The sequence below is a fragment of the Anastrepha ludens genome, chromosome 2 (genome assembly GCF_028408465.1).
Source record: "Anastrepha ludens isolate Willacy chromosome 2, idAnaLude1.1, whole genome shotgun sequence".
NCBI lineage: Eukaryota > Metazoa > Arthropoda > Insecta > Diptera > Tephritidae > Anastrepha > Anastrepha ludens.
Genome location: NC_071498.1, coordinates 110,408,458 through 110,428,347, shown reverse-complemented (window position 1 = coordinate 110,428,347; position 19,890 = coordinate 110,408,458). Strand labels below are relative to the sequence as shown.

General features: G+C 33.8%; 1 protein-coding gene across 1 annotated transcript; it reads left to right on the top strand.

Moving 5' to 3' along the window:
• Positions 1 to 81: 81 nt before the first annotated feature.
• On the top strand, positions 82 to 12,516 carry LOC128855089 (uncharacterized). The gene is made up of 3 exons (XM_054089701.1): positions 82 to 378; positions 7,119 to 7,366; positions 11,628 to 12,516. Exons 1-3 carry the CDS (start codon positions 367 to 369, stop codon positions 12,055 to 12,057), a joined length of 690 nt encoding a protein of 229 aa, XP_053945676.1. The 5' UTR covers positions 82 to 366; the 3' UTR covers positions 12,058 to 12,516.
• The last annotated feature ends 7,374 nt before the right edge of the window (positions 12,517 to 19,890 follow it).

Genomic DNA, 19,890 nt, shown 5'->3' with positions numbered 1-19,890 from the left:
GCGCTGCAGCATTGTGGCGTTGTGGCATGTATTGGCGTGGTTCGGTTTTGGGCGGCTATAAAAAGTGCTGGCCATGTCACGGTGAGAAGCAGTTCATTTAAGAAGTTTGTCGCTGTCGGTTTTAAACAAAAAACCCCAATCCTAATCAAATTAAAATCCAACTCCAAAAAACCGCTCACGGTTCGGTACTGACGTGTGCGCGTTCACCCTTTCTAACGGACAAACGTATAGGCTACGCGAAATTTAGTTTTTTTGCAAAAAAAACTCATTCACATTTGGATTATCACTACAAGAAACAGTAGTGGCAGCAGCAGTTTACATTGTCGCTTATTAAGGATAATTATTTGAGAATTCCACAACGTGAACATGTTTCGCTTTGTAAGTTTCAGAGATAAATAATTTTGAAATACATGCAAATAAGTAACTATATTCAAAAAAATAAGTGTTAAAATATTTGTGTGCGAAATGTTAGTGGAGTGAATAGTGAATATAGAGATTTTTTTTTTTTTTTTTTAATTATACTATTATTGATATTTACAACAAAATATTTGTTCGATGATTTGGTCTGATGAGTAACCGACTCTCTTATGAAAATACTACCAGTATTGAAATGTAAAAGAGTAAAAGAGGAAGAGGAAACACAAACGAAGATAAGATAAGAATTTGGTGATGCAGGATCAAAGGGAACTGTGGCTTGCACGAGTATGAGTAAAAATCAGAATAATTTTAATGCATACAATATGGCATACGTTCTTGAGAGTTATTCAGGCAAAATTTTGCTTTAATTTATTGGTGTACGTCCTGTTATTATCCTGCCAACGGAGAACTCAATAGTTGTACCCCGGCTATGCACAACTTTTTCTGAGAGGCACATAGTTTTTTTGAGAAGCTTATCAAGCAAATAAAATTATAAAAAAAATGTATAGCTTATCAACGTTATAGCTAACAATTTCATTACAACTGATTATCCAAAAATTAAATCAGTAATAGAACTAATTTCGCTAATTGGTAAAAATCGACCAAGTAAAAAAACGTGCTGGCAAATTGCTTATTATTTACAAATACAGAGAGTGGGAGTTTTAAAAAAAAAAATTAAAAATTAAAAAAAAAAAAATTAATTAAATAAAAGAAGGTTGGGTGCATTATCGCCAGATATAGTCTTCCACCTTTTTTAACTACGCCCTTTGTACAAATGACTTCTTGTGCTGCCACAGCTCATTGCAATTGAGCAAAGAATTTTAATTATATGTCCATACAATCATACTAAAAAAACGAAATTATAAATTTATGCTTAAGGTCACAGCAGCCATAGCTCTCACCTTGGCTATAACTTTAAAACTATTAGAATTAGGCGTAAAAATAAAGTAAATATTTTAAATTAATATTATTAAAGATAAATTAAATAAAAAATAAATTATATAAAAAACAAATAAATAGTTGGCGCTTACACAGTTTTTGGGTGTTTGGCCGAGCTCCTCGTCCTACTTGTGGCGTGCGTCTTGATGTTGTTCCACAAATGAAAATATGAAAAAATAAATTTGTTAATACTGGTTAGATAATATAGTTTTCACACATTTATGCACATATATTCCTCTTAAGTGTACGAAATTCTATCAAAATGAGAGTAAAACAGTTAAAATTGAGCTTTAATCGTGCATGTGCTTTAGTAAGCCATTACTGGCGAGGTGTCATAAGCGCCCTGAGTTAAAATGAAAATTTTTAGGACACTCCAGCCAAATTTTAAAGTGTAAATTTAAGCAATCATCAGCTGATAAAGCGGTTCAATGCACCAATCTCTTAGAACAGATACTGTTTAGACACAATTAGAAAACCAATTATAGTTTTTTATACTCCACACAAGTAATAGCGGAATGCTGGTGTTTATTTCTGATACTAAAAGTTGAGTGCGTTTAATTTTATCCAAATTGGAAAGAAAGGGTCGATTTAAGGTAAGACACAGGGACTTTGATTTTGGCACCCGTCCCTTATCAAACCAATATTTAACATAATTAATTCCGTTGCCTTTTCTCTTATTAAAGTTGAAGACTGTAAATTTTCATCTAAATCCTAGTAAAAGAGTTTGTGGTGACTAGATTTTAAAGGTTGTCGTTGTACTCATGTAAAAAATTCTTTACAGATTATTTGTTTAAAGGAATAAAATTTCATCAAAATCGAAATAGAACAGCCTAAAAGTATTTTTCCCTCAGGGCTCTCAGGTTTTCTACCCCTTAAATTTCACTCATTCACTTCTAAAGATTTTTCTCGTTATATTAAACGTTCAAAGCCCTAGTGGATTCCTGTTTAGCAAATTTTTTTATTTTTTTTTTATATATTTATTTATTTATTATTTGTTAGTAGTAATAAATACAGTAATATTACAATATAACCATAAGGGTTAAGAGTCTATTTAGTAAGATTATTTCATCTCACGTAATATAAAAATGGGCTTGAACTACATCGGGCAATAAATAGGGCTTTTAAAAATATCTCGGCCTCGATCAATTTTTGCAACACTGGTTATTGCCCGAAGATAGACTACTTAATCGACTGATAAATAATATTAGAAATGATTGTACATAATATATATTATATAATACAAAATTAGTTAACAGAGAATAATAATAAATAACAAAAAAAAAAAAAATTAATTGATAGATTATAAATAATAAATATTAAAAAATGTAAACTAAAACTTAAATAATAAATCGACAAGAACAGATAAACAAATAAATAGAATATAAATACCAAATTAAAACTAATGCGTAATAAATAAGGTAACAAAAACTAAATATATAATATACACGGTGAAGTCCAAAATAAACAGGCTGAGATAAAATAGAAACGACAGGGGCTTTGTTCTGATAACTTTGAGTTTAATTAATCAAAATAGTCGCCTCTGGCCTCAATATACTGTTTTGCGCGACCTAAAAGCTTTTCGAAAGCGCGTTTCAGGTCATTGACCTGAATGTCTTTCAGGATGTCGGTACAAGCCTTTTGGATGGCCTCTACGGACGAATTACGTTTTCCTTTCATGGCCAAATGCAATTTTCTGAATAGGTAGAAGTCACAGGGAGTCATATCAGGCGAGTGCGGTGAGTAATTGATGGTTAAAAAGCGATTTCTAGTCAAAAAATTAGTCACAAGAGTGGATCGATGAGATGGCGCCTTATCATGCAATAAGCGCCAGCTTCCTCCTTCGCGGTATTCAGGGCAAATTCGGCGAATGCGATTCAATAAACGCTACAAAACGCTCAGATAGACAATTGCTTTGACGCTTTGGCCCATTGGCATGAACTTCTTGTGGACAATTAGCTTGGAATCGTAAAAACAAATGAGCATCAACTAGATTTTTGGCTTCTCCAAACGCGATTTTTTGGGTGGTGACTCGTCTGGTGCCTCCCATTCGGCACTTTGACGCTTAGTTTCAGGTTCATGTTGGAAACACTACGTTTCATCACCAGTTACAATGTTGTGAAGGAAGTTCTCGTCTTTTCTCGCCTCTTTAATGAGGTCTTTTGAATGTTGAATTCTGAGCGATTTTTGGTCCTAAGTTAACTTTTGCGGAATGAAACGAGTACGGACATTTCGTATGCCCTAATGATCAATTAAAATGTAATACATCGATGCTTTGGAGATATTCAGCTCCGATGCCATGAATTTTAACAATGATTTCGGTTCATTTTTGATAAATTTAGGAAGAATTTCGATGGAGTTTTCAGTGATTACTGATTTTGGGCGGTCCGTATGCTCATTGTCATTGACCCATAACCATAAACCACGCACGAACTCTGGCCCGACATAGACAATCACCGCCATAAACTTTTTTCATCAATTCAAATGTTTCGCTAAACGTTTTACCGATTTTAAAACAAAATTTGATATCTGATCTTTGTACGAAACTCATTTTTGTACCGTTGACACAAACATACTGACACTTTAGACGCAATAACTTCGATTCCACTAAACCGAATGTCACCCAGCTTTCACTGGAAGTCAGGTCAGGATGTAACTTCCAACGCTCTAACTCATTAAAAATATTTTTATGTCGCCAGTCTTGTTTATTTTGGACTTCACTTTGTATACTAAAGAGTTAATAAAATATAATAAATAACAGAATAAAAAATATAAATAAGAAACCATACTAAAAAAATTATTAGATAAATAATAATATGATATTTTAATAAAACAATAACCTAAATAATGAATAATTATATTATAAAAAATAATAGGTAATAAAACACGCTAATAATAATGACTGGATGACCCCGCCTGCACTAGGTCACTGTGGTCAACGCCAATGAGCAAGGTAAACAATGGACAACAGGAAATGGGAGCGCATCCAACAAACCACAATAATAAGCTAACAATAACATTGACGCATTAGTATTTAATGTATTTTAGATGATACTGAGGATCGCGAATTTGAAGGATTGATTGATTTGAGGACTGATGATATATTAGGCATTTTAAACCTCCTCTTCCCTTACAAAACAAAAACAAAGAAGTAAATAATAAATAATAAGTAAAGAGCTTAAACATAAACCTCGAATAATCGTCAGTAGATCTTCCCGATGGTCTCTCGTTTCTTCAAAATGCAGCTGATCCATTCGCTGAAACTATTTGCGACTAAAAAAATTCTGTAAAACGTACAATTTTCAAAAAAACCATTGTGGTATGCTTATAGCACCAGTGTTATGAGGAGAGAAATGCTTCTATCACTTAATTTCTTTTAATTATCTCAGCGGGTTTTGAACTGAGAACTACTGCCGTCACAGATTTTTTAATGCTCAATTATTAATGGAAAATCAAACAAGTGGACTGTTGATTAAGTTTTTGGGGAAGCTTAATTTAGACTTTTCGTTGACTCAGAGTTCGTTACTTTAATCTTTGAAGGAAAACTTAATAAATGCCATACTTAATCAATACCCTACTTTATCATTAATTACTTGGTATAGCTAACTTGAATATTAACCATTTTTGGAATGATATTGATCATAGAATCTAATTTTATGCTTCTCAATTACGATGAGATCCACTTAATTTGTTACAAATGGTTTCTGAAAGCGGTAAATTTTGATAGTTTTGCATTGAAGGCATACAATTTTGTAATTACACTTGTTTTTTTTTTGTATTGTACATCTGGCATTCATAACCTTAACCGTATCTTTACACAATAACGATATTGGCAGTCATCTATTATTAGTTCCATAGCCGTAAACAGCTGATACTTATGTATATTGTCATTCATTTGTTCATTTCCAAAGTGCGGAAACTAATGAAAAGGTAACAACATGAGCAGTACGGAGAAAATTAGTAATTTGTTAATTCATAAATATAATGCCTGGTGCTTACGCTGCTTAAGCACCTGCTACCTCTCTTTCTATGCCTGGGGATGGCTAACACTTTTTTCCTTAGCTTTCCTTTTGTTTAATATGCTGACTAATAGAGCGAATATCTTTTGCAATCTACTAAGTATTTTAAATCTTAAAGCTTTGTTTGCCATGACTTAGACGTAATACCGTACCAGCAGTATGTATTTCTGGTTAGCCTAAACTTAACCTAACTTCCTCTGGACTTAAACGTAACGTAAAAATTTGAAAAACTGATAAAAAATTAACCAATACATACAAAAATTTGATTAAGCGCATAAACAAATCCGAATTTATTTTAAATCTGCACATCAAATTAAAATAGGCGTCCTTGAATCGATGAAGAACAGTTTTAGTGTGTAAAAAATAAGAAGTTCCGTCTAGAAATAAAAGTATTGTTTAGCTGAGCATTCTTTAGGAGAAAAAAAATTAAAAAAATATTGGGTATTTGATTTATGAAGCACGTATCTTAAGTTAAGTTATTATCTAGAGTAATTACAGAGTAATTTATGTTGTTCGTCAATTCGGAACTGTGAGAGAATCAGGCAGCGATATAATTTTTTTAATGAAAAGAAAGATTTTTTTATGAAATTCCTCCAAATATGCATACAAAATTGATATTTCGTATAAATTAAAACATAGGGCAAAAAGAGCTGTCAAAGGTAAAGACAAAGAAAGCAAATAAGGAAACCATGACTTGGTGAATACCTGTATATAGGTAATATATATATGTATGATTGGCGCTTACACCCTTTCTTCGTCTTGATTTTTTCCACAAATAGAGGATCTTTCAGTTTTAAGCTGACTCCGAACGGATAATAATTTGATACAAGAAGCTTTTTTCATGGCCACATTGTGAATATGGCCGATGAAAAACTAACTTAGTTGGTGCAATCGTGATGACATCCTCTGGATCAACCTCTAAGTTTCTTCAAAAAATATTTAAATCTAAGTATTGGTTAACAGAACCCTAATCCATGGTTAAAAGATTTCGTTCTTAGGTTCGCTTATAGCTGAATAGGCTGAATCGCTTTCTTCATAAGACATATTTCAGCCTTTTTAAGAAAATCGGTATGCCATTTGCCACTTGCAAACTACGACTAAAGGAATTCATTCTCAGACAAACTATTGAGTGATGGAACCAAAACAAATAGCTAAGCAAACGTGGCAGAAATGGAACCGGAAGCGAATGTGAGATGTATACCACCTGAAAAGAAAAAATGTGTGTATGTACTCTCATTGGATGCCTAGCAGGAAAATATGAAGAAAAGCTGGGAAATATGAAGTTGGTGCAGAAGCTGCAAAAATGACAAGAAGGAAGTACGCACTGCCTAGAAGCAAGCTTCGGCATGCGAAAATATATTTCTTAGAATCTATAATAATTTGGCTGATATTGATATGCACACACTTCTAAAAGTTCTGATCAAATTACTCAGTGGTCTTGAAAAGTTCGAAAGGATAACAAAGCGCCCTGTACCGTTGAAATTAGTGTATGAGCAAATCCAGACCATGAGCAACCTTTGGTTTTTTTTTTAATTTTAAGATCAATGATTTCTTTGTAATGTTCTTTATAATAGTTTTCAAGCTCTTACTCTAGATGTTTCCGGCGAAGCATACGAAACTTTCTGAAAGCGAGCCATCACAAAACGAGTACTTTTCGAAAAACTTAAACTTCGAGCTCAATTACTTACATATATAAAAAAATATCTAACAAGTCAACACTAAATTTTTTGTCTCTCTTTTCTGCAGTTCGTTTTAACCACCTTGATTGCCATTGCTGCGAGTCAGGGTTACCATCAAAATCCCAAGACAGCGGCTATTATCAGTGAACAACGTTACCTGGCCGGCGATGGCAAATTCGGTGCAGCCTACACACAAGAGGATGGCATCAACTTCAAAGAAGAGACCGATTCCGATGGTACACGTCACGGCAGCTACAGTTATGTTGATCCAACAGGCGAGCGCCGAACAATTTCCTACACAGCGGGCAAAAATGGGTAAGTGTAAAATTGATAATTGGGTTACTAGTTACTAAATTAATTAGCCTGCGAAATTTATTTGAATTCCATTGCATGAGTTATAAGTAGCTTTGGAATATAATGTTGATAGAAAAATGTCAAATAAAATCACAGTAGTTCACTTTTTTTTAATATAACTCATCGAAGTGGTTTGTAGAAAATTCTATTGTATAAAAAATTGAAATTCGATTATTTGAGAATTCTAAAACAATTGAGACGCACTTGCATTAATATTACATCTGGAGCCAGAAGCCTATTCTAGTAACCCAATAATAATTGATTGTAGGGTCAAAAATAGCATCAGGTTGCGTTAGATTAGCTTGGTTGGCATTAAGCCATGCATAGACGTTTTGGTTCCTAGCGATACCAGGTGGAGACCGACCTCTATGAATACTGAAAGTAGACATCATGTAGGATGTCAGCACTTTTGGCGAATCTAAGCAGAGCTGGGATATCCGCTTTTGAGACGTCCTCCAGACCCTGAAACAATGGAGCTCCCAGGCATTATAAACACGTTTTTAAAAATGCCGGACAGACGCACAGAAGGTGTTCTAAAGTTTCCTCAACTTCCTCTCTGCATTTCCTGCATTTTTCCGTGCTAGCAATCCCTATCTTGTACTCATGTGCAGCCAATAGATTATGACCTGTTAGCATACCGATGATAGTTCTGCAGTCCTTTTGCGAGAGCGTAAGTACAAATTCAGTCAGTTTTTTGACGTTAGTTCTACACATAACTTTTGCTGTTTTGCATGTGGTCAAATAGTCCACCTAGCTTTCACTAGTTTTTTCATGTAGTCGTCCCTTTCATTGTATATAGTATTTATTCGGTTTCGGTATATCGTTCCCTTGTTCAAATGGTAGTCTAACAGCACATTTTGCTATCTCATATACTATTTCGTTCCCCATAATGCCTTTGAGACTAGGTACACAATAGATATGCAGCCTACTGTTTGCGGCTAGCCTTTCTATGGCTTTCTTGCTCCGTTGAACATTTTTGGACTTAATACAATATGAGCTTATTGCTTTTATTGCTGCTTGACTGTCCTCGTATATATTAATTGTTGAGTTCTTTCTTGTTCTTGTGTAGGCTAGCTCCGCGGTTATATCTGACTGAAAGTATTGAGTGATTTCACGCTCTCTGATTAAGTCAATGTACACGTCATAAATGATTGCATTTTGGGGCGAGATACGTATATCGAATGTATATTACAGAACTAGGCTGATTATTTTGATTACAAAATGTCACTTAAACTGAAACATAAAAATCAAGGGGAAAAGGTTTCTGAGATCGAATAGAATCTACTAGGCCTACTTTTAATACGATCGATTGATTTTGGATTCAAGTATGCAAAATTCCATGATTTTAATCCTGTAGGCGTACGGCTGCTCCACTATTATGAAAGTTTTTAAGTCTTCTCAATTTTTTTATTTCAAATCTAACAAAGAGTGATTGAATTTGACAGAGCTCTCATAATAAACTAAGGCGCTTTCATTAAAGGTGGTGGCACAAGACCAACAACAACATTTTGTCCGTTTGATTATCATGGCAAAAACAAAGAATTGCATCATTCTGTACTGGAAGCCTCATGGTCACGGCGAAATAAAATAAAAAAAAGCTAATCAGCTGATTTACCAATTCCCCCTTTAATTGATTCGCCTTCTAAGAAACGTACTATATATAATGTCAAATTGAAAAAGGATTCTCCCCATTTTATTTATTTGGTAATAAGAGATCTTTGAGCACTGAGTTGTTAATCACAATTTATTTAAAACATCTTGGTTTCAACCAACCAAATTTTGGAGCTTTGTTAGATGAATTAGGCCGGTGAACAAAAATTTAGTAGTAACAGTCTAAACCTTTTTTCACCAAAACTTAAACATCAAAAAACTTAGAAACTCTACTAAACAAATGAAATTTAGGATATACAAAAAAGTTATATTAGTTGCTCAAAGCATTAAACAAACTAGCCTATTCATTAAAGTCCGTGCAAAAAAATCGAAAATCGGTTTTTAGGTGCTTAAGTAATTTAAATAGGATGTAGAACCTTGAATCAAATAAAAACACATCCGACAAAGTAATTTTAGATACTTTGGTGAATATGGGAAAAAACTGATTACCTGCGCCAACTTTCCATCCATTTTTTAGAGATTTTTCTTTGCATGTGATGTTTCAAAATGAAATATTCAAACCCAGTGCCTCTTAATAATTTCATTTCATGCAAAAATATTATATAACATTTCAGCTAAACAATATTAGGTTATGTTAGGTTGACCTGGCTAGTCATCACATAGACCTTTTGGTCCTTAGTGTTACCAGATGTAGTGGGACCTTTACGCTTCATTGTAGTAGACATCTTGTAATACCTCTGCGAATCTAAGTAAACTCTTAAGCTCTAATCCCGAAAGGCATTCTAACTTCTCATATTGTAAAGCTTCTAAGCATTTTAATCTAGTTCTAGCTAATGCGGGGCCAGAACATAAAAGGTGTTCTAGCGTTTTCCTCTCTTCCAGTTCGTTGCAAAATCTGCAGCTATCATTGTTTGAAATTCTTATCTTGTATGAGTGTGCCGCTAGCAAGTTGGAGCCTATAGGTATTCCCACGATAGTTCTGCTTTCTTTTCTAGACAGATGTAGTACGAATCGTAATAAATTAATTTCGATTTGAATTGATCCTTACCTTACCATTCTCCCAGCTCTGGTAGTAGTGTCAAGAACGGCACATCCTATTTCAGGATCTAAGGTATTCAGTAAAAGGATTGTTGTTGTGAATTTAGGAATATGAATCCAACGTATTCAGATTACTTGGCTGTATAGAAAGTACCATTTTTGCTCCCTAAGTACATGATTTAATGCGTAATATCCTGGATAGCCAGCACTTACACTTGATATTCACTACAGTGGACAACTTTCCTAGCTCCAATTATGACCAAAAAGTTTATGTTCCGACTCTCTTGTCAACTTTAGCGCCACTCAGATATGTAGTATCAAGTGAAGTCAAAAATTCTTCAACGTCTTTTTGACGTTGAAATTGAGATAATTGTAATTACCCTTATGCAAATACCATCGTACCAAAAATATGTCCGACTAGTATTTAGCTGAAGAGAACTTCTACCAGCTGCGCTTCGGACAAGCTAAAGGAGGATCCCAGTCTACCAAACTCATTCGCCTTTTCGCTAGCTTTAACTTCACAGAATATTTATCGCATTGTGCATATTGCTCGTTTTCCTGAAGAATGTCATGACTAAAAAGTACAAAATATGAGAAAAACGGCTTCATAGTTAATAATTTATTATGCCTCCCTTAGTAAATCTAAATGAATTTTTTTCAAAGCGCACTTATCTTTTTTGGATTAGGACACTCTTGGTGCCGATATGGTTTGGTCTGCTGTACTATATGTAGTTCTGTGCGCGAGTTCAAGGCTTAGAATTAATTTAAAGACTATGTTACGGAATGAGCGAAGGGGATACTACATTAATAATTAGAAAGGTCGGACAATCGCTTTGCTGAGATTTCTTATGAAGCCGAGTTTAAAATAACCGATCAATCAGTCAGTCGTACAGTAATAATTACTCCTACAAGCACAAGCACAAGTACAAATAGTCGGCACTTCTATCGTGTTTAAATGTGAATGCCTTTTGCAGTGTCGCAATACATTTCCATTTGTTGATCGATAAAGCCTGTGGTCAGTCGGTTAGCTATTGTGCAAATACTTGTACTATATATAGTTGGCAATTAAGTACGGTGAATTATTGCAGCCACCCCACACCCAAAACACAAACTCGAACAGGCGTACAAAAAATATTAAAATAAAAAAGCTGCATAAATAAATTTTTGTTATCGCTAAAATGAACTGAAGTATGGTGATTGCAGAATTTTTTTTATTATTTTTTGTTATTTCTTTGTGGGCTAAGTTGTTGGAGCGTTCAGCTGTGACCATTGAACCAATTGGTAAACACACGTAAATGCAAACTATTAAAAGTGTATCGAAATGGCTATAAAAAATACTTACAATACTCGTATTAGCATATGAATGGTCAGGCGCGGTGAGTGTGTTTTTTCATGTGACAAAATAATTGTAGACAATTAAAAAAGCTGTATGTATGAGTATTGAATTGTTACCAAGTTAGCGTCAATTATACTATAAATCATAAATTTATTAGCAAAATTTTATTATAAATTATTGACTAAGCCCCACATTTACATTTTTTCTCACCAACTTCTATTCCATCTCTTTCTACAGCTTCCAAGCTAGCGGCGATCACTTGCCCGTTGCGCCACCAGCTCCACCACAACCCGTACCGCAGCCTGGCTATGCACCACAGCCGCAATACCAACCACCAGCACAATCCGGTGGCTACCGCAGCAATGACTACGATGACGGTTCCTACGATACCCGCTACAATGATCCCGGTTTCGATCAAAAGCCCGGCGCATATCAGCCACCACAACCACAATATCAGCCACAAGCGGCGCCTGCTTATAATCCACCACCAGCACCAGCATACAATCCACCTGCGCCACAATACAATAACTACCAGCCACAAGCTCAACCACAACAACAATCCTACTATCAACCTACCACACCCAATCCACACCGATTCGCGCCACCCGGCAAATTGTCGCTAAACCGCACACCGGACGGTTTTAGCTACAGCTTCAACAAGGTCTAAGAGTGTACATGCACGAGTGTGTGAGGAGTAAGCGGTCGAGGCGGGGGAGTGTACAAGTTGGGTGTGAGCGCTGATAACACTGTCTGAACTATGCTATGCGCGCGGTGTGTGTGAGGAGAAGGTATGTTTGGCAAAGTTGAAGGCGTTTCACTGTGGACATAGGACAGCCGCCGCGCATAGTCTGCATTTCTGTTTTCCCTAACTCCTAGCGATTTTTCATACAATTTATTTCTATTATTTGTTTAAATTTTTCGCATGCTTTTTGTTTCAATTTCATTCTAATTTTAATTTAAATTTGCTTTAGTTTCTTTTAGCTTAGTTTTCAGGATCGCGATCAGTTCTTTTGTTTGTTTTAGTTATTTTAAAGTTTTAATTAATTATTTTTCTTTTTGCTCATAACTTCGTTTTTAATTTTTCATATTTTTTATTAAATTGCATTTCACTTTTCACATATTTCAATTTCTCGAGCTTTTGTTTCCTTTACATGAACGTTCACTTTGTGATATCTAAAAAAAAGTAATCGCATAAAATTGTTGCAACAATTCCTTCAGGTTACTTTTATATGTAATTTATTTGTGCTTCCTTTTAATTTGTGTATTTTGAATTTTGTTTAATGCAAATGTGTCAAGTTTAAATAAAAAATGTTTTATTGTGAATATTAAATAACAAAAATTATTTCATTGTTATATGCTCGTATAGGGCGCAAGAATAGTGCATTCGCAACTGGTGAGGGAATGCCTGGCTTCACTTTCGGTCGCATCCGAATTCTTTAACATGAAGCTAATTTAGGGTTCCTGGTCATAGCAACTTTGCGAGAAACTGCGAGGTGGATGATCTGGTCAGACAAGGGACCTGTGAGGTGTTTCCCCGCGAAAGGAGAGGACTCGGATCCTCTTAACCACCTGCGGTCTGCTCCTGGAAAGATGGGACTCGCGTCAACTTCACGAATGCTGGGCAAGTACACAAACTTGTAAGGTCGCAAAATCTTTCTGGTCACCTGTGGACTACAGACGTTCGATAGATCTTCTGAGATTGACAAAATCTCAGCACTCGAATTTTGTGGGTGTCTCACAGGGCACTATCTGCGAGGTGTGCATTCTGTGAGACTTGAAAGTACTTCGAGTCCTTTAGTCAGCTATGTGGTGGGTGAGGGGAAATCTCTCAGCACATTCTCCATAATTCGTAATTTTGTTTATATTTTCTTTATAAACTCTTTTAAAACATCAATGGACGCGAAATTCGTTCAGAAACGTGTGAGCGATTTTTGAGGCTTCCTAAAATTGTTTTCGGTTAAAAAAAAACAACAGATTCTTCTTACATTGCTAAAAGAACATAATAGACCCTAATTGTACAAATATTACATAATAAAATACAAAAAAACAAAATGTATGTTAAATGAAGCTGAAGCGCCTTATACTCCAACAGATGTCAAAGGACAAAAATAAAAACAATAACTGAACGGTATACACCTGCCTTCCCTTAAACGAGGTTACATACCAGGTGAGTCCAATCTAAACATTTACAAGGTGACGCAAAATTAATCATCCATTTTGTTTTTAAATTACTTTTTTACTAAACCAAAAAAAAAAGATTTTGAGTAATCGAAACCTTTGTTTTGACCTCTACGCGATCCTTGGCTTGTCTAGCTCACAAGTGTCGAATATAATTGACGTACGACGCCATTTGCAAAATTTATAAATCTTACGATAGGGTGATTAATTTTGCGCCACCTTATATGAATGTATAATTAAATTAAAAATTACCACTCACTTCAGTGACTATGTAGGGATAAGTTTGACTTTTTTTTTTGGCTAATCAGTTTTATTTTTTTTCTTTTTTTTCCAAAATATAAGCAGAATTGCCGCATTTGGGTGAATGATAATCTGATAATCCAAGAGTGATTGCCGAAAAACCAATGCACCCACAAAGAGTGACTCTTTGGTGCGGTTTATGGGCCGGCGACATCATTGGGCCGTATTTTTTCCAAAATGAGACCGGTCAAGCAGTTACTGTGAATACTCGCTATTGTGATATGATAACGAACTTTTTATGGCCCGAATTGGAAGATATGGATGTGGACTATATGCGGTTTCAACAGGACGGTGCCACTTGTCTCACAGCTAACAAAACAATGGCTCTTTTGCGCGAAAAATTTGATGGCCGAATAATCTCACGTCGCGGCGATGTCAATTGGCCGCCAAGATCATGTGATTTGATATCATTGGACTTCTTTCTTTGAGGTTATTTGAAAGAAAAGGTGTACATCGATAAGCCAGCAACAATTCAAGAGCTAAAGGATGAGATATTTCGGCACATTAACGGCATAGAACCTCAATTATGCCTCAGCGTCATCGAAAATTTTGACCATTTGATGGAGATGTGCCACCGAGGCCGCGGTGGCCACTTGGCCAATGCTTTATTACATACGTAATTGAACTATACCAATATTATCATAACAAAGAAAAATGATAATAATTTAAAAAAAATTGTATTTTATTCAAAATCCACACTGGCCCTTGAAACTTCACCACTCTTTATGATATAACAAAAAATATTTTTAAACATTTATCAAATTTGCGTCAACCTTTCAGACTTTTTATTCAGTATTTTCAAAAAAATTTCAGGAATGCAATTTTATAGCCTATTTAATTTTGTTATAATAAAATGTTAGCTTGAAGTAGCTCAAAATTCTCGTTGCTTTTTGATAAGTTCTTCCCGCGAGTGTGTGCTTATTTTCTTCACATTTTTTCATATGTCATGTTCGTTAAATTTTTTTGTTATTGTATATTACTATAAAATATTATTATATTATAATTAAAAATACGGGACTCGCAATCCATTTTAGAGCTATGCTTCCATGGACTTTTTGCCCAGAATTGGGCCAAGAACTCGCCAAGCAAAGTAGGTGGCACGCTCTAATGAATCAGATCTTTTCACTATTCCAGAAGCAGGCCGTTGACAGATGGACTAACACGGGTACCTGCAAAATAATTTAAAAAATGTGGTCCAATTTCAACAAATTCAGAACTGACGAGTTGTTAAGAAAGCCACAAGCAAACGTGTTTATAATTACGTCAACAATAACCGGCCACTGCCTTTGGGAGTCCATGCCAGGAAAATGCAAACAAGCGAGTAGTGTTAGAAACAAATTAATGGTGTCCGCAACCTGTTTTCGCCTGAGAGGACCCCAAACAAATTTTTCGTGGAATTTTTTTATGAATCATTTAGACACTCCAACATCTCTACAAACTTAATATTTTTAAGTTTTTTTAAATAAAAAATTTTCAAATTGTTTGCCCAGTTAGAAATTTTGCGTTGAAATATTTCGCAAAACGATGCGCCATTCAATTTCATTATAAGCTCATAAAGACAATATTAATGGTAAATGCAGTTTAACATGAGTTTTTCCCGGTAATTTAGATGAACTTGAATCCAAAGTAAAAAAAAACAGGTCATTATTAGCTCCAACTGTGACGCTTAGAAACAAAATCACAGGTGATCCAATATTCTACAGCCAAAGCTCTGCCTTTTTCTTAGCTGCGGCCCAGCGTTACTCGTATTAATTTCTGAAATTGCAAGCACATATTTGTGTATAGACCAACTTATTACGAAACAGCAGTGCAACTTTATTACATAGTATCATGTAAATGTTATTAAAATATTTCTACACCAACAATACGCAATTAACCTTCATAACTGCATTTTTTCCGATTACAAAGTGCGCTCTAATTAGCTGGATAGTTAACCGATTTGGAGCTTTCGATAGCAAAAGTTTACTTGTGTTGAGTAGAAGCGATTTCGGGGCGCTCAAATTACAATAGCGGATAATTATATGTATTACAGAAATATGTATGTATGTAAATATTTTAATTGTTATTCGTAGAGGTTGCGTTTGCATTTGGTAACTGTGGAAATAATTGAATATACAAACATTCATAAATACATAAGTACATAATTACATATACATACGTACATTCTATATACATAAATATATCCATACATAAATACATACACACATACATACATAAACACATATGTGCATATATTGTATGTATTGTTTAAATGCTGAAAACTGAACCACAAATGTCCACACCCACATGAATTCAGTAACCAAGTCAGACCACATTGCCCAAGTTGATCTTAGATGGAGGCAGCTGCGTGTTGGCAAAACTTACGCTGAGCCAGCTATGTTTGTGTAATGTAGCACACACACATACAGACATGTATATACATATTTATTATTTATATATATCTGTGCATGTCTGCAAAGCGCGATAAATACAATTTACTTCTACCTATAAGGCACTCTGCGTGGGTTGAGCCGGAAAATCGCAACTTTTAGATTTCATGTCATTTTGCACAATTCAGATTTTTCACACAACGTTCACCTCACAATTTAATATTTATTTTTTGCTGCCATTTTATGTTTAACTCTTAGTATTTGTCGTTTTTGTGTTTGCCATTGTTTTATTTCATTGGTCGTTTTGCGTTGCAAGTTGCACCTGACATGTGTACGTGTATATAAATATATATATTTTTTACCCTAGCACAATCAATTTCAATTGAAACTTTAATTTTATTATTTTTTTCAATATTTTTTTTAACATTGTTTTTTAAGTTTTTTTCAATTTTTTTCAACATCAGCGAAAAATATTTCTAGCTGATTTTTATAGTAATTTTTATATACAAATTCAGGAATGTATGTATGCAAATAAAATAAGAAAAAATAGCATACGGTATCACCCTGCAGGCAAAACTACTACCAGTTCACTTTTCAGCTCAACCAGTTCCAATTGGAGACCAGTTGAAATATTAGTTTGGGGAAAAAGAAATGTACTGATCGATAACTCGTAAAGTATCGATCCAACAATTTTAAGTTTATACTCGTTTCTTTTGTTGTTTTTTGTTTGTTCCATTCAGTTGTGAGTTACAGGGTGTTAACAATGGAAGTCAACAAAGAGAACAATTGGTACATTTTACAATTTTTCTTTCATAAAGGCGAAAATGCAAGCCAGGCCCCTGAAATTGTGAATGGTGATTATGGTGCCCATACTGTAACAGCTAATTAGGTGGAATTTTGGTTTCGTCGATTCAGTTCAGGCATTTTGGATGTTAAAGAAAATGTCGATAAAATCGCCGAACGAGTCGAAGTTAACCGGAACGTCAGTAGTCGTAGCATCCCCCAGAAGCTAAAGATCGACCATAAAACAGTTTTAAACCATTTGCGCGAAAATTTACGCAAAAAATAATGGATATTTTCTCCACAAACTAATATTATAAATCCGCGCCTCAAATCTTACTGACTTGTGATGTGAATTTACATATAAAAAATTAATTTCAAGCAAATATTTGTGAATTGATGATTTTATTTCACAGACTTAAATAAGTGATTTTCAAATAAATGTATTCAGTATCAGTATTTACAAGATGGCGCAAAATTAATCACCCTATCGGAAGATTTATAATTTTTCCAAATGATGCCTTCGTATGTAAATCATGTTTGACATTTGTGAACTAGTGGATAGCTGCAGTATACAAACAGGCATGCAATGAAGCGCTTGAAGAATAAAATAACTCAAAATCTTTTTTGTTTGTTTTACTTAGGAAAAAAATTATTCAAAAACAACATTGGATGATTGATTTTGCGCCACCTTGTATAATTTTTTTATTTATAAATTATTTATTTTTAGGTTTTCATTACCCAAAATAATTTTTTTATTTTACTTAGTAAAAATGTTGTTCCTGATTGGATGATTAATTTATTTATTTATTTAATGTCTAACATAATTCAGAACAGACGTTTGAGATATAAATTTCAGAACTAAAATACAAATTTACGATATTTAATATTAAACAGTGTAGAAAACTTACAAACAACATTTAGAAACCATTAAATTGCTAAGAATATATACGTGCCAATTATGTATATGTAATATATTATTTAGATTTCTTGCATAGAAAGTAATTTTTAATTGCGTTTGAAATACATGTTTGGCCCTAGAAAAGTCTAAATCCAAAAGGGAGGCGAGATAATTAAGGTCAGACAACGTTCGAACGAGAGGCGCTTTGGCACTGTATTCTTTCTAGAAGGACCGGACAGTCAATTTGTCCATTAATGAGAGCAAAGATAAATGATACTGCCTGAAAAATACCTCTGTCACTTAATGGAAAGAGGCTCATCAAACGACAGCGAGATTCGTATGATGGTTTCGGGTCTGAGAAATTGAGTGAATGTAGAGCGAAACGCACAAAGATTTTTTGAACCCTCTCCACTCGATTTATATGGACTGCATGATAAGGTCTCCAAATAAAAGAGGCATAAGGTACCCTTAAGGGTATATGGGTCAGTGAAGTGCGATGAGTGACGTCTAACAAAAGCGAGCACAGCAAGAGAATTGGAAACGGCATAATTTAGGTGCGTGATAAAATTGAGCTTTGAATCAAAGAAAACCCCTAAATCTTTTATCACATCAGACGAAGCAAGAAATGTATAATTGATATGATAAGAGGTATAAAGGCGGTTTTGAAGCTTAGAAAATGAGATTTGTGACGTTTTTCAATATTAAGAAATAGATGATTTATAAGGTACCAGGAAAATAAATTATTTATTATTTTTATAATAATAATTTTTTTTTATTTTAGTTAGTAAACACGTTGTTCAAAAACCTAATTGGATGATTAATTTTGTGCCACCTTGCACTTATTGTTGTTATTTAATAAAAAATATACTTAAAAAAAGATGATTAATTTTGCGCCACCCTGTACTTTTTGGTATTATTCAGTAAGAAATGTATTCAAAAACAAAATTGGATGATTGACATTGCGCCACCTTTTATAATCTTTTTATTTGTATGTTATTTATTTTTAGGTCAAAATAAAGATTTTCATCACTCAAAATAATTTTTTTTTTTATTTTAGTTAGTAAAACCGTTGTTCAAAAACCTGATTGGATGATTAATTTTGCTCCTCCTTGTACTTATTGTTGTTATTTAGTAATAAATATATATAGAAAGATGATTAATTTTGTGCCACCTTGTACTTATTGGTATTATTCAGTAAAAAAAAATATTCAAAAACAAAATTGGATGATTAATTTTGTGCCACTTTGTACTTATTTTTTGTTATTCGGTAAAAAAATTGTTCAAAAACAAAATTGGCTGATTAATTTTGCGCCACCTTATATAATATTTTATTTAAGTCAAAATAAAGATATGCATAACTCAAAATATTTTTTTTTTATTTTAGTTAGTAAAAACAAAATTGGATGATTGATTTTGCGCCACCTTGGCGTTTATTGTGTTTTATTTTTTAGGTCAAAATAAAGATTTTCATAACCCAAAATATTTTTTTTTATTTTAGTTAGTAAAAACGTTGTTCAAAAACCTGATTGGATGAATAATTTTGTGCTACACTTATTGTTGTTATTTAGTAAAAAATATATTTAAAACAAGATGATTAACTTTGCGCCACTCTGTAATTTTTGGTATTATTCAGTAAGAAATGTATTCAAAAACAAAATTGGATGATTGACTTTGCGCCACCTTGTATAATCTTTTTATTTGTATGTTATTTATTTTCAGGTCAAAATAAAGATTTTCATAACCCAAAATAATTTTTTTTATTTTAGTTAGTAAAAACGTTGTTCAAAACCCTGATTGGATGATTAATTTTGCGATACCTTGTTCTTATTGGTTTTGTTCAGAAAAAAATGTATTCCAAAACGAAATTTGATGAATAATTTTGCGCCATCTTGTACTTATTTTTTGTTATTCAGTAAAAAAATGATTCAAAACCAAAATTGGCGGATTAATTTTGTGCCACCTTATATAATAT